This window comes from Lissotriton helveticus, chromosome 2_1, assembly GCF_964261635.1.
Source record: "Lissotriton helveticus chromosome 2_1, aLisHel1.1, whole genome shotgun sequence".
Lineage (NCBI taxonomy): Eukaryota > Metazoa > Chordata > Amphibia > Caudata > Salamandridae > Lissotriton > Lissotriton helveticus.
Genome location: NC_136059.1, coordinates 335,835,897 through 335,852,014, shown reverse-complemented (window position 1 = coordinate 335,852,014; position 16,118 = coordinate 335,835,897). Strand labels below are relative to the sequence as shown.

Below are 16,118 nucleotides of genomic sequence, written 5' to 3'. Positions count from 1 at the left end.
TATTTTTCAGATCCCTTTTTCTATCGTGGATGGCTTTTTTATATGCAGTCCTGGCATTGATTATATGGCGCAATTTTTTGGTATGGCCTTTAGTGCTTTTAGCAGATTTCCATGCGCCTTTGTACAGCTATTGTTAAACCATCTTTTGCCCTTTGATAACCTCTGCCCTGATTTGCTCTCTAGGCTGTGATTTATTTCTGAGCAGATATTATCAAAAGCAACCATTAGTTCTTTATTTTGGTTTCGATTAGCTAAGCAGATGCCTACTTCATCCTCCACTCTAGACAGGATATCTGGGAGAAATGTCTCAGGGATTATTCTAGTCCATTTCAGCCTACGTTTTTGATCCTGGTAACGACATTAGTTCCACCCCTATGTGTCACCGTTCTCAGGGAAATGAGTTTAGTATGCTTCACTTCAAGTAAAACAGGATTATGGTCACTAAATACTGAGACCTCTGTACAATACATTAACACACTATGCAACAAAGAAGAAGACATAAAAATAAAATCTATGATAGTGCCGTCATCATTACACTTAAAGGTAGGGGACCGTTTTGTACCATTCCCACAACTTGACTCATAAAGATTCCATCTAGCAAGGAAGATTTCAAGGAGCTCCCCTCTCCTGGAGTGTTCCATATGTGTTGGTATGGAGAGGGACGGACCTTCATCCTCCTGAATCAAACATGGTGCGGTACAAGGGTGAATATTAAAGTCCCCTAATAGCATTAATTCAAAAGTATTTCCATTAGCACTGTGTGCTGACAAAGATTTATCTAATACATCCAAATTGTAACTAGTACATTCATTTGGGTTAGCATTATAAAAATTCACAAAAAGGATCTTGGCCTTATCCTGCGTTGTGAGTTCAACAATTAGGCAGTTTTCATCGCCCGAGCGGCATTCCGTTAGTTGGCCTTTAATGTCCAATTTAAAAAGGGTCAGCAGGCCTCCCTTAGCTCTTCCTATAGTACTAGCAATTGCAGGGGAAAAAAAATGCCTGTAACCATCAAGGGAGAAACTGTTTTGTTGGTCCCAAGTTTCTTGTAGTGCAATAATGTCAAATGATTTCATGATTTTAATCCAATCAGCATTCCCCATTTTGTTTTTGATCCCAGCAACATTCCATGTAGCAATTCTTAAAGGCGGTACAGATGTTTGTTCAATACTCTTCCTCGTAGTTAATGGTCAGTCATTCTCTTCTAAAGAGGATAGTGCTGTATAACGGTTGTGTAAAGGTAGAGTATGATCAAATTGCCTGGTTGCTAACTGGTAGCAGTACCTATCCCCAGTGTAATGGCTATGTTGGGCATTAGGGAAATTAGGAGTAAATGACACATGTGAGACATTTGAAACATTTGAAACATTTGACACATGTGGGACATTTGGAACATTTGAAACATTTAAGCCACAACCTGCCCCTTCCCCTCTATATCCATTTACGGGGTGTCTAGGTTGGGGCAAGGTTTGGCCTTTCGCACTTTCCAGGTGGTTATAAAAAAAGCCCAGGGGTCTAGCACAGACAGAATTTTCCTCCAATGGTAATGCGGCTGCTCTAAGGAGAACTGTAGCCACATGTTGTGGATATTTAAAATTTATGATGATACAGTCTCCCTTCGAGCCCTTTCTTCTGTTACCAATCCAGCTCACTCTACGAGTTGATATAATGTCGTTAGAGAAAGCAAGAGGGAACCCACAGTTCCTATTTAACCAGGCAAGTGATTTATTTTTTAGGGCTGTGTGTGTTTCAAGCCTAGAATCAGTCAAACAGGAGTCTACCTCTGGTACATTTGTTAAAACCACTGTATAAGGGACGCACTCTGGAGGTAAATTTACCGTGTTGTTCCTTCTTGGCCTACTAACTCCACCCTTTTCTCCTCTATCTACATTCTTTCGACTAGTGGTTTGTAGTCTAACAGGCTGTAATGGGACTTGGGCCTGTGGTTGAGCTGTTGGAAATCTCCCTGAAATTGTGGAGCTGGTTGTGGTTTTATTTAATCGAGAGGCTGGTGCGTTCCCCAAAGGGTTCTCAGTGGGAATCTGTACTATATCTGCTGAACCCAGGACAGTTGTGTTGGTGGGATCTTCAGGCCTAGCCTTTGGTGCAGTGGCAATTACCGCAGCTGCCTGATTTCCAGTAAAAATAAAAGGACCAGGAATAGAGTTAGCCATATGGGATTCCAAAAGCCCCCCTAGCCTAGATACCTCTTTAGTGACAAGCTCCAGTTTAGCCATTAGTGGTCTGACCAGGATTTCTAGTTTAGATTCAAGGATAGAAGCCAATAGCTCTTGTTGGTCTGGGTGTAGTATATTGACCATTTCACCATTAATAGGTTTAAGGCTACTTGTGCCATTAAGTAAAGTGTTAGAAGGGATAACTGTCTGCTTGGGTTTTCGCCCTACCGTCTTCTTGGCGATAACCTTCCTACATGCCCGCACCACTCTCCGTACCGGCGAGGGTGCTGGTGATTGTAATGATGGTGGGCTCTGTGTGGAAGTGATGGGATCTAAGATCTTGTGATCTTCTATAATCGTTATAGTGGAAGCATCACAGATAATACTCAAGTTGGGGTTATCTCCACTAGCACTAATATCTGGCTCAGGTAAAGAACAGGTTGGCGCAGGTAGCCCTAAATCCTCTAGGTTAGTCTTATTTAATGATAACCGCCTATCTTTGTTTATTTTACTAACAACCTTTACTAGGTAATTATCTAAGGTCCTAGTCTCATTATCGGTAGCCAACTTCGCTATCTTAGGCTTAGACATGCTGTAATGCTCTGATCAGGAGTTAGGGGCACTGGAACAGGTTAATGCCAGTGACTCAATCTACGGAAATAACGCTTAATCAGTCAGAAAACATAGGATACATAGGGCCATATAACAATAACATAATTAGTAAAATAGAATAAAATGGGTCAGTCTTACAGTTCAACTTGATCCAGTTACAGTAACTGAGGGCAAAAAAAACACCAATGTCCGTGGCCCGGCCTGGCTTCTTCTGGCCCCTGACGGCCCGCCCTTGTCCCGGGCTTCTCCCGCGCGCGACTCGCGATGCGAGAGGCGTTCCGGCCTCTTCTAGCGCCTCCGGGCGCGCTGCTGGCGTGAGGAGTGTGCGCCGCCGCCCCAAGGCCTGCCGGGAGTCGTAGTTCGCCTGCCGTTCCCCTCACGGCATTCGCGGCGTCTGCTGATTGCTGGTAAGTTTTCACGTGAGGCCCCCTAAGAGTTCCATCTGTGGACACCAATGGCACATCATAATTACAGTAATTGTGCTCGAAAATGAACTTTAAATTTATAGGGTAGGCGTGTGAACATGGGTGTGCTCCAGGATGTGTGGTGGCCACTGGGAAGGTGAACTCTTTGGGTATTCACATAAATTCCAAATGTTGTTATGCACTCATTTGTGCACTTAACGTTATTGATGAAAAGCCGGAAGTGTGCAAATTGGGTGTAAAAAGATCCAAACACTGTCATGTTTGATAGGGATTTACAAGGCAATACATAAAGAAAATTAAAGTAGAGGTGTATTTTCATCCCTACCCAGAAATAAATCAGCAGAATTTCTGCCTGTGGAAATGATTATGGGTATGGACAACAATGTTCATAGGTTGGTGTACTTACAGCTAGGGGTTTTGTGAACCTCCCAAAAAAATAGCAATGTTTAGAATCGTAAGCATCACCCTAGAACTGCTTTCTTTGTGAATTGCCTTAGGGAGTCCCCCCTCCCCTATAAATGCGAACACGTTTTATCAGGTTTGATAATGCATGAATACATCTACATCTTTAATAAAAAAGTTGTGACATACTATAAGATCCGTATGACACTCGGGAAAGTGATATTTTCTTGTACTTCGATTGTTGGATGGATTTACGTTTGGAAGAGAAAGTGAGGCTGAAGATAGAGTAACATTAATTGTTGTACTGTTACAAACCTCTTAGCTGCAAAATGCGTAATCCCTGCAGATTGGTTACCACTTCGTTTTTCTTTTTCAGGGTAATAGCGGAACAGTTCAGTATCCCAAAGGATTTTTAAAGGAGGCTTACAAGCTTATACGAGAGAGGGGAGGAGTCTGCATTGCAGATGAGGTGAGTTTTTGTCCATAGGATTATAGAATTGGTACCCTATAAACTGCACTCTTTGAAACACCGAGAGTGCTAACCATGTTTCGCTGGTTTCCAGCAGGAGCTAATTGTGGTTTCAGTTCAAGGAGTAACCGAGCCCCATCACATGACATTTCATTCCTTCATTGTGTTGTTTCTTTGGGTCAGATTCGCAGACCTTTTTGCACACGATTGAAGTTAGCTGCAAAAAGATGGTAATGTGTTCCTGCTTCTGTGCTCATATCAAGTTGTAGTACTTCTAGTCTTGCTTCTCTTTAAAAAAAAAATGTGTAAGGCAGCCACTGCCTGGCCATCCCCATATCTTCCTGAACATCAAGTGTCCCTTCAAGGGGCAAGGTATACATTCCTGTTTGAGAATAGGGATGAAGACAGAGGTCTGCTGCCCCTTGCCAGGTACCCAGATGTAGCGCTCCAGTGCTCCGAGGGTCTCCCCTGAGCCCCGGAAGCACTGCCACACATTGTAACACTTTCTGGCCAGGCGTGGCCAGAAAGAGATAAATAAACGGACTGAAGTGGCACGGCACTTCCTGTCCAGACCAGCACTCTGGTGTGCGTGTGCGTTGTGTGCATGCCTGCGGCGCGCGCAGTTAGTGACCCCATGCCCCAGTGGTCAGCGGTCCCCACACTGGCGACGAGGATGGGATCTGCCTAGATCCACGCGCAGACCAGCTGACACGGAGGCCAGAGACGCCGAGCGCCGGAAGCGGCAAAACCACACAGACCCAGCACCGGAGGCCGACCGGGTCAGCCCAGCGACAAGGAAGAAGAAAGAAATCGCCTACCGGTAAGCAGCGTATGCAAGGAGCTGCATGAGGGACCGGTATCTGCAACACACAGGCGGCAGAGCACGCAGCGCCGGAGCAAGGCCCCGCCGGCAGGCCGAGCAGTGCGCGCATGCGCAGAAGGGAGTGGCCGACGCCCCCTTCCAGGCCTAGCATCGCGTGAGCACGCGAAGAAGAAGGAAGCAGCGCGCCAGCCCGGCAGCGCAAGGGCAGAGCAGACCCTGAATGCGAGGAAAATAAAGAATACTACACGCGCGCAAGGCAGAGAGAAAAGGAAAAAAAAAGAAAAAAAAACAAGCACGAGCCAATTCAGGAGGGAAAAAAAAGCACAAGCCAAGCCAAGTCGAAATACAATAATAAGACAAGACTGGGAGAATTTGACACATTCAAGCATGTCCCAAACTCAAGGAGGAGCCACAGGAGGCACGCCACCAGCAACAGCAGCCCCTGCAGCTCAGCTTCCAACCCCTTCGGCACATGCACAACTACAGGCATTGCCGCCCTTCAGCGAACTAATTGACCCCGGAACGGCAGCGCCACGATGGGCCGTGTGGCTGGGGCAACTCAATAATTATTTCATAGCCACCAGGGAGAAAGACAATGAAGTAAAGCGATCACTCCTACTTCACTTTGGGGGCACGGAACTTTACAAGCTCTTCAGACACCTTCCTAATACGGGAGCCGCCACTGACTTTGATGCAGCAGTAAACGCCCTAAATGCCCATTTCGACCCCCAGCTAAATCCTCACTATGAGAGATTCAAGTTCCGACAATCCAAACAACGAGAAGGGGAAACGATGGACGCGTTCCACGCGCGACTAAGAGACCTCATAAGCACGTGCACTGAAGACGACGAAAAGAAGGAAGTCACAGCACAACTCATCCAGGGCTGTCGCAACAAACACCTGAGAACCCTGATTCTGAGACAGCCACGGATATCCCTCGATGAAATCTTGATCCTTGCAAGGTCGCACGAACTATCCGATGCCCGCGCTACCGCGATGGAGGCGGCCCTCAATCCACAACCTGACACAGGAGCAGTTATGAAGACAGAACGCGTGGACGCAGTACGCACTTCAAGCCGAGGAGGCAGAGGACGGGGGCCGACCAGAACACAACGCCGGACCCCATGTGGGTACTGCGGCAGGGAAGAGCACAACCAAGATGGCTGCCCAGCACGGGGGAAGACATGCTCAAAGTGCGGCATCCCCAACCACTTTGCTAGTGTATGCAGAGGAGGTTCTCGAGGACGGAATGTCTCAGGAAGGAAGACGGCCACTGGAGCAGTCAAGCAACTTTCGCTGGGTGAAACCACGCCGTCACGATTAACCAAGTCACAGAGACCACCACACTATGATGACTCGTCCACGGAAGTTGAAGACGAATGCTATTTCGTATCGTTTGTCAGCGAACTGAAGAAAAGACGACGACCACAACCCAAGTGCCAGATACAGATCCACGGGTCACCAGCGATCGGAGTCATCGACACAGGGGCCACGGTGAATGTGATGGCCATTCAACATTACAAAGCACTAAACCCGAAACCCAAATTAGTCCCATCCAAAGCCAGGATCTTTACCTACGGCAGTCAGGAGCCCCTCCCACTGCGAGGGAAAATGGTGGTACAGGTCAGAGCCGAAGACCAGGAGGTGCTAACCACGTTCCATGTGATTGACAAGGAGGCAGACCTCTTGGTGGGGAGCAACACAGCAGAAGACCTAGGCCTCATTGCCTTCGCGAACGCAGTAAGGGCGCTGCAGACAGAGGACATTTTACACCTGTTCCCCAAACTGTTCACAGGCCTTGGAACCATCAAGCACCCTCCGATCAAGTTGCACATAGACCCGGCCATACAACCAATCGCACTACGACACCGAAGAGTGCCATTTCACCTACGTGCTGCAGTCGAGCAAGAACTGAACTAATTAGAAGCACAAGGGGTGATTGAAAAGGTGTCTGGACCGACACCATGGGTGTCCCCCCATGGTGATAGCCGAGAAGCCGAGACAACCAGGAAAAATCAGAATATGTATTGACATGAGGATCCCGAACAAAGCCATTCGGCGTGAACGACATCTCACACCTACAGTGGACGACATCCTGACCGACTTAAATGGCGCCCAATGGTTTTCTAAATTAGACCTCAATGCGGGGTATCACCAACTAAGGCTAGCAGAAGAAAGCCGATACATAACAACTTTCTCGACGCACCTGGGGTTGAGAAGATACAAGAGACTAAACTTTGGGATCTCGTCGGCAGCCGAGATCTTCCAAAACACAATCAAAGAGATCCTCTCCGGGCTCCAAGGAGTGCTGAACGTCAGCGACGATATTTTAATACACGCCAAAACAAGTGAGGAACATCACAACAGACTAAAAGCGACGCTGCAAAGACTTGCACAGTATGGTGTGACCCTTTACAAAGACAAATGTCAATTTTTCAAGAAATCCATCGAGTTCTTTGGCTACGTGTTTGGGTCAGAAGGAGTCACCGTGGATCCCCGCAAGTCGCTGGCCATCAAGAATGCCCCTGCACCTACTACAGCGTCGGAAGTGCGAAGTTTCCTAGGAATGGCGCAATATTGTGCAAGGTTCATCCCCAACTTAGCCACGATTGCGGAGCCACTGAGAAACCTAACAAAGAAGGAGAACTCATGGAAATGGACAGAGACTGAAGCCAAAGCCTTCGACCAAATCAAAGCAGCCCTGTTAGACAGCACCACGATGGCATACTTTAACACTACCAAACCCACCGAGATAGTAGTAGATGCCAGCCCAGTAGGCCTGGGAGCCCTAATCTCACAAGAGACCGAGCCAGGAATATGGTCGCCCTTGGCATTTGCAAGCAAAGCACTAACTGTGACTGAATCGAGATACTCGCAAATCGAGAGAGAAGCCCTAGCAGTGAAATGGGCGTGTGCACACTTCCATCTGTACATCTCCGGACACCCTTTTCGCATGGTGACAGACCACCAGCCGCTAATACCCTTGTTCAGAGGCACCGCTCCTCACCCTCCACCAAGGATAGAACGGTGGGCAATACAAGTGCAACAGTACCAAATGGACCTCACATACCGCCCAGGAGCCAAGAACCCCGCAGACTTTCTATCTAGACATCCTGGCCCGGAGGAATGTCGACCGGCAGAACACGAGAACCAAACCGAAGCATTTGTAAACATGTTGTCAACTGCATCATGTCCCCGAGCTCTCACGGCAGACACCATTATATCTGAATACATACACGATGCGGTCATCCAACGAGTAGCAGATTCCATACAGTCAAGCTCCTGGGAAAACTTCCTACGGAATGTCAGCGGGTGGAACGAGGAGGACCGGACCCGTCTGACACAGTTCTGGAGAGTGCGACATGACCTGAGCCGAGCAAGCAATGATCTCATTCTCAGAGGCCACCGAGTAGTCATCCCCAAGACTCTACAAGAAAGGGCAACAATCCTAGCGCACGAAGGACACCAGGGCACCCGCCGGATGAAGGCAAGAATGCGAGAAAAGGTTTGGTTCCCCAACCTGGAAGAAACTGTTGACACCGTGGTGCGACAATGCCGAGCATGCCAGATAACCAGCTCATCTGACGCCCCAGCGCCCATAATCACGGAGGAACATGCCCCGTCACCGTGGTCCTGGCTCAGTTTGGACTTTGGGAGCTTCCCAGATGGGAGAGTCACTGTGGTATTGATTGACAGTTACACTAAATACCCAATTGTAGACCTAGCCACCTCCACCAGCTTCGCAAACATTCGCCCCATCCTCAGCAAATGATTTGCCATGTTTGGAGTCCCTCTCGTCATCAAGACAATGGGCCCCCATTCCAGGGGAGCGAATTCAAGGAGTTCCTACACAGCCTGGGCGTCCGACACCACCGGATCACACCTCAGTGGCCCCAAGCAAACGGCGAGGTAGAACGTTTTATGAGGACAACCAACAAGATCCTACGGATTGCCACGGCCGAAGGAAGAGACCCAGAAGAAGCGCTGCAGGTTTTCTTGCGGGAGTACAGGAGCACACCCCACAGCACTACACAGCAGTCACCGCGGGCGCTAATGCTCACTGGGCCGAGAAGAGACTTACTCCCAATGGCCGACAACTGGGCACCAGCGCCATACTCTCCCGGGGGCACCCAAGAAAGGCGCAGGAGAACAAATGAGAAAGCGAGCCACAAAAGACGAGCTCAATCAAGGAATATACAACCAGGAGAAACTGTGCTGATCCGAACCAGAAGACCTGGAGGGAAATTCAACACAGCATTTGAACCGGAACCATGGATCGTCAAAGAAACACGGGGCACAGCTGTCACAGTTTGCAAGAACGGAGAAGAGGTAACCAGGAATGTCTCCTGGTTCAAACAAATACCACCGACGCGACAGCATCTACCTGGCCAAGAGGAGCCTGAAGTAGAGGAGGCAGAGATAGGAACAGGAAGATCCAGCGAGGCGAGCACGCTCTCGAACACCACAAGACAAGACGAAGCGACTCCTCCATCACCGGGCCTGGGACCTGGGCAGGCACCCACCAGGGGTAGGTGGAGGTACGACCTCAGGCCGAACCCGAAGCCGAGCCAGAAACTATCTGACTTCATGTGCTGAACTGTTATTCACAATTGTTTTCAAATCCAAGTGGGGAAGGGATGTAGCGCTCTAGTGCTCCGAGGGTCTCCCCTGAGCCCCGGAAGCACTGCCACACATTGTAACACTTTCTGGCCAGGCGTGGCCAGAAAGAGATAAATAAACGGACTGAAGTGGCACGGCACTTCCTGTCCAGACCAGCACTCTGGTGTGCGTGTGCGTTGTGTGCATGCCTGCGGCGCGCGCAGTTAGTGACCCCATGCCCCAGTGGTCAGCGGTCCCCACACCACCCATACATGTATAGTGGGTCAGAAATAGTGAGGGGCCTAATTAATATTCATTAAGTATGCCACTCTGAACGAATAATTTGTGATGTGACCTCTTTGTAAATAGGTTACCTAGCACATTGCAGCCCTATTTATAAGCCAGGTTGTGCCCAATTTAGACATCCTGGTTTGTGAACAGGGATTGGTACAGCAGGCCTCGTGCTCAATATTCTCAACACTACACTTTCCAACTCAATCTCCAGTGAATGCAGTTTTCAGGACGCTCCCAACTTCATGTGACTCTGTTCAGCTCTCAGGCTGGGTTTAAGACCGCTCCAGAGTCTCAGCCCTGGAACATGTAGAAATCTGCCTGCAGAATACAGTGCGGTGTAAATGTTTCAGTTGTGCCCCTGTATGCTTAGCTGAAGGTGCACAGAACCTTGAACTTAATCCTAGTGGTGGAAAGCTTCGAGAGTGAGCTTGGTGTGACCCCTTACCGAGTATATAGCATATCCTGCCTTTCTGGTTCTGAAGTAAAGAGGAAATGGATGTGCAATGTTATAAGAAGCTTTCCCTGCTCCAGCAGGTGAAAAAAATAGACTACAAAAATAATAAAATATATGCTCTCCCTAGTCCAATGTTCCCTCTAGTTTTTTTCCTCTGTGTGCGGCAGTGTAGGGTCTCTGTGCGCTTCAGCCGTGGCTATGTGCGCCAGGTACCACACCGCGTGTGTGTGCAGCGCCAAATATCACTACAAACGTTTGCGTAAAACCCTAGCAGCCCAGCTCTGTTAAGAAGAGAAATGTTATTCCTCTGTCTGATATAACATTTCCTATACATTGATTTACACACTATGATTCAGTGTCTCTGTGTAATGTGTATGCGATGTAAAGTGCTTAACACCTTACACTGGCGCTATTAAACAAAATAAATATGAAAGAGAGAGGGGTTTTGGAGACTTGAGGGTCACTGTGAAATGTTGGTAATGGGAGTATCCGTGGCGGAAGTGGTCATTGGGGTGCCAACAAACTGTCACAGCAGGCGCCACCAGCACTAAATCTGGCCCTGTTTAAATGGCACTAATAATTACAGTTAAATTATGAAAATGTCCCATATTGCAATTTGAAACCTTGGCAGCTATGTTGCTGCATTTCTTTTCTTAATAGGGTTTGGCTGCGGGGTGATTGTGTGCATTTGTTAAGGTTTTCGTGTTCATCTTAAGGATTTTGAGTGCCAGGGCCAAACTTATTTCCGGGGCCCCTGATTTGAACAGCTTTGGATTTATGATCCAATTTCAGCTTTTTCATGTCCTTTTTGGCCAGGTCACCGACACTGTAGAGGCACACTGATCCAAATTCTAAATGTGCTTCCATGTTTGAGCGTTTGAGCGGAGAAACGCTGTCACAAACGAGGCATTCCCACTCACTTCCGATGCCACTGCAGGTCGCAATACTAGTGGTTGGCTTCCAGATTAGCATAAGTACTGCCTCCTCGCCGGACGCGAAGAGGACAGAGAATCTGACAGCGCAGGAGAGGAAGGTCAGGAATTGAAATGGAAACTGATTAGTACAGCATTATTTTCAAACTGCACAAGAGTTTTTACTTTTAAATTGTACCTGGTTTCTTGTGATTGCACTATTACACGCAGCACTTGTAGGACAGTGTTTCCGGTCCGCCGCAACCTTTTGGGCCGTTTGAGCGGAGAAACGCTGTCACAAATGAGGCATTCCCACTCACTTCCAGTGCCACTGCAGGTAGCAATACTAGTGGTTGGCTTCCGGATTAGCATAAATGTCACATGTCACACCAGACGCGCAGCGGACGTGCGAAGTGGGCGCGCCGCTGGCGCGCCGAAGGCAAACCCGTCTGCGTCCATAACACGGCCAAGGCCAGAAAGGCTGTCAGTCCCTGCCCAAGAATCCAATACACTAGTAGTGCGCTATTGAAGTTAAACTGTCAGGAGACCAAATGCAATGTTCAGCTTCACATTGATGCTATGAAAGGCCTGTTAACCTGCTGTGGTTGTACAACTACCCTCTGCATCTCCAGTAGAAGTATTAGGCAAGTCCATGTAGAAAAACAGAAATTACACAATTACACAAATTTACACAAACAAAATTTACACAAACCTCTACATTGTGGCCTAATAAATGCACGATCTGTAAGCAAAAACACACTCCATATTCACAACCTCCTGAACACAGGGGAGCTAGACTGTCTATTCATCACAGAAACATGGATGAATGAGTGCTCTAATCCAGATATTGTACAAGCTCTCCCACAAGGCTACACATTGACCAGACAGGATAGAAGTGGACAAAGAGGAGGAGGCCTTGCAATCATTTTTAAGCAGGACCTGAAATTTATAACAATCAACCCCATGGAACTAAAAGAAGCTGAGAGCCTCCCTTTCTGCTTCCAATTAAACAGTAGTTCTACATTCACTGCAGTTCTTCTGTATAGAACCCCGGGCTCTACCCTCAAATTTTTGGACACACTAGTGGACAACATCAGCCCCCTGGTGATTAGATATTCTAGTTTTACCATTCTGGGAGATTTTAATATACATCTTGAAGCTCAGGACACTCCCAACTCTAGACAGTTCTGTGATATTATTAGCACCATGGGTTTGAAACAAATGATTGAGGGTCCCACGCACGACGCCGGACATACCCTTGACGGCATCTGCACCAATATGTAATGTAATGTAATGTAATGTAAACAGATAATTGTACCGCGCAACTGTCGCTCCAGGGAGCATCTAGCCTCAATATGACCAGTCTATCCATTGATTCTCCCACCACTATTACCTGGTCAGGCCACAAATTTATCCCATTTAAAATAGATCTGGATAAAGCTCAAGCAGGGAATTCACGAGGTCTACTGGACCCCAAGGCAATCCGCAAGTGGAATAGGATGCTGGAGCATCCCGAGCTCTTAACAATGGCTGAAGCAAGCAAACCCACCTTTACGGGCATCCCCTCTATTGACAATGACAAGCTCAATGAGTGGCTGACATCCCTGGCGGATAACTTAGCACCAATTGTTCGCCCTAAAAAAGGCCAGTCTGAGAAGAAAAACAAAGCCCTTTGGTTCTCCCCCCAACTAAAGGAATTACAAGGTAATTGTAGGAAACTGGAAAAAATTTGGAGGAGAAGTTATGAATCAGCTGATCTGATTCCTTTTAAAATAGCCCTTAGGCAGTACCATCTCAATATCAAATTGGAAAAATGACATTCTATTCCAATCAAATTAACCAAGCAGGAGAAAACCAAAAAAATGTTATCAATATTGTTCAAACGTACACAAAACCCAAAATACTTGATCAAGAAATTATACCCTCACAGGATTTGTGTGAAAAATTTGCTGAATATTTTGAAAATAAAATCATTGATTTAAGGAAGGACTTCCCTGAGACCAGCCCTCACATGAATCAGCATGTTCCATTAAGGACTACAGGGATATTCTCCTGCTTCCAAGAGATTAGCATGGATCAGTCGAGACAAGCTATTCTTGCCTGCAAATCGGGTTCCCCTTTTGATCCCTGTCCTCCTAGCGTACTTTAGGTACTTGTGGACATTATCAATCCGCCCATTAATCAAATAAGCAATTCATCCTTTGAATCTTCCAATGTACCAGACAATTGGAAGATTGCAGCAGTAAAACCCCTCCAAAAAAAGAAAATTGCGGATCCTGCCACACTTACTAACCTCAGACCAATCTCACTGTTACCATGGCTGAGTAAACTAGTGGAAAAACTGGCTAACATACAACTCAACGATTTCCTGTTGAAAGAAAATATCCTCTACCCAAAACAATCAGGTTTCAGACCCGGCCATTCAACAGTGTAAGGTGTGCGCTATAATATCATGGTAATTTGAGATGTCTTATGTATTGCATCTCAGATGAAAGGGGAAGGGCTGACGCTCTATATTCGACCACTAAATACACCTGTTGTCATTGTTCATGTAGATATTGCCTGCATATGAGTGCATGGTCCTCTCCAACAAGAGTGTGTATGCACCAATTTATCTGTCTGTCTGTCTGTCTATCTATCTATCTATCCATCTATCTATTCTGTCAGTCTATATTTTTTTTATTTCTATCATTCTCATTGTCTTTCTCTGTATTTCTCTTTTGCTCTTACCCTCTCTCTATTTCTTGGGTACGTGTCCATATCCATCCGTCCCAGCTGGTCACCTAGATTGGCTCAGCGACTGCTTATGTAACAAGCATTAGCAAAGGCCAATAGGTCTCCCCTATGATGGCTATTAGCTTTGACTATGTTTTGTATCCCTGTTATGCAGAAACGTGAATGCTTTGCAGTGTGGCTAAAACTCATTTAAACAAGCATTGGCATAGCCACTAGGTCTTGCCTTTGGGGCCTTATAAGTGTTTAGCCATGCAACAGTTGATGTTGTTGCACCAAGGATATTGTGCTGCATAACTAACTACTTATAAGGTCCCAAAAGCGAGACCTATTGGCTATGCCAATGCTTGTTTTAAGGGGACCTCGAAACAGGTCTCTATCGGGCTTTGTTTTATGCCCTGGCACAGGTAGTCTGTTTTTTTCCAGACTGCAGTGACAGCAGGCACATCGATGTGCGCGTGCTCACACTGCTCATTCTCACTAGTAGAGAAGTTCGGGCATGACGTCATGCCTGATGAGCCTTGTAGGTAGGGTGGCCAGGAGTCCTGGATTTGTCTGGACTGTCCTGGTTTTTCAACAGTTGTCCTGTCAGATTTCGGGAAAAGTGGCTCATGTCCCGGTTTTTTGAGAGGGTGAACTAAAACAGTGAGAGGCTTGTTTTTAGGTGTTCCAAAGCAGGGCTAGTAAGCAGTTTAATTAACCTCTTCCATGCTCATGACGAGCTCAGCTCATCATGAGTCACAGTGGAGTTGTGCTCAAGACGAGCTGGGCTCGTCATAAAGGCCGCGGTCCGCTCACGTGCGATTGATTCCCCGCCTGTGCGGGCGTATTAATCAGTGGGCGGGGTCGTGACGAGCCCAGCTCGTCATGAGCACAGCTCCACTGTGACTCATGACGAGTTGGTCTTGTCACGAGCACCGCGGTGCCACGCACCCCCCCTCCCCGCGCCGTGGGGGAATTACCCACACAGCAAAAGGGGTTAACAGGCATGATGCTGGTTTTAAAAATTACATTTTATTTATTTTCTTAGTGGCTAATCTGTGTTTCTATGAGGATGAGGACTGTCATTATTTGCCACTTTATTGATATAAATTTGTGGTCCTTCCTCTATTTCTGCGAAATGTCCAGTTTTTTGGGTCGCTCGCTCTAGTCACCCTACTCGTAGGGGATGGGAAATCCTTTAAAGAGAGTCATTTTCTCTCTGGGTTTCCCTTCTCTTTTTGAAACTCAGGAGCAGCAACATTGTCGTGGTGTCACCAGGGCTTTAAGTTGAAGCCTTTTCAATATTACACACAAGCCATAGTTGCTGCTTATTTATCTTATGCAACTAACAACCATTGACAAAGCCAATAGTCCTGACTTGTAGGTATGATGTTATTTGTTGTATCATATATCTGGATGCAATGACAGAAACAGCAAAATACAAGTCGGGCGGTACAGATTTTTAGCTTATGTGTCCTAAGCCAGGGCCTTAATTACACTGGCAATGCATCTTTGCGAGACCCCAAGTTTTTTCATTCCACTTAAAGCCCTGGGTATGATGTTACTTGTTGTATCATATATCTGGAAGCAATGACAGAAACAGTAAAATACAAGTAGGGTGGCACACTATGCCAAGCACAGAAAGGTATGAATCACCGCACTGCGGTGCTCTACTAAGTAGAGAAATTCAGCAAGTCTACAAACACGACGTGTGCTTTTCACGCCGTGTTTGTAGAGTTGCTGCATTTCTTTTCTTAATAGAGCTGGGCTGCAGGGCGATTGTGGGGCTTTGTTAAAGATTTCAGGTTAATCACAGCGCCCGTCTGGAGCTGTAATTAACCTGAAAACTTTAACCAAGTCACACAATCACCCCGCAGCCCAGCTTGCAGGGTTATGGGCACATTGTGTGCTTTTGTTTAAAGTGTTCATGTTAATTGCAGCTCGTGACGGTGGTGCAATTAACATAAATACTTTAAACAAAAGCACACAGTAGGCACCGCATCCGGGCAGGCTCTACATGAAAGAAATACCTGATTTTCGTGCTGCTCGCTTTTTAAAAGCAGCGGCGTGAATGTAGTTGATTGATGTGCTGTGTGTGTGCGCGATCCACACACAGCACTGCGCGCTTCATGAAACAGAGGTGCGCGCCCGCCCACGCGCGCAGGTTATTGGGAACAGTGCTCCCTACTAAAATGATGGCCTGTTTTAAATTCCTCAAATCAGTCCCACTTACTTCT

General features: G+C 47.0%; 1 protein-coding gene across 2 annotated transcripts in view; it reads left to right on the top strand.

Annotated features, from left to right (window-relative positions):
* Nucleotides 1-16,118, top strand: part of AGXT2 (alanine--glyoxylate aminotransferase 2) — a 399,919-nt gene that overhangs the window by 234,996 nt on the left and 148,805 nt on the right. For both annotated transcript variants that reach the window (XM_078674933.1, XM_078674934.1), the window contains exon 9: nucleotides 3,993-4,085. In XM_078674933.1, coding sequence (XP_078531059.1) covers nucleotides 3,993-4,085 — 93 coding nt within the window. The remainder of the gene's footprint in view (nucleotides 1-3,992; nucleotides 4,086-16,118) is intronic.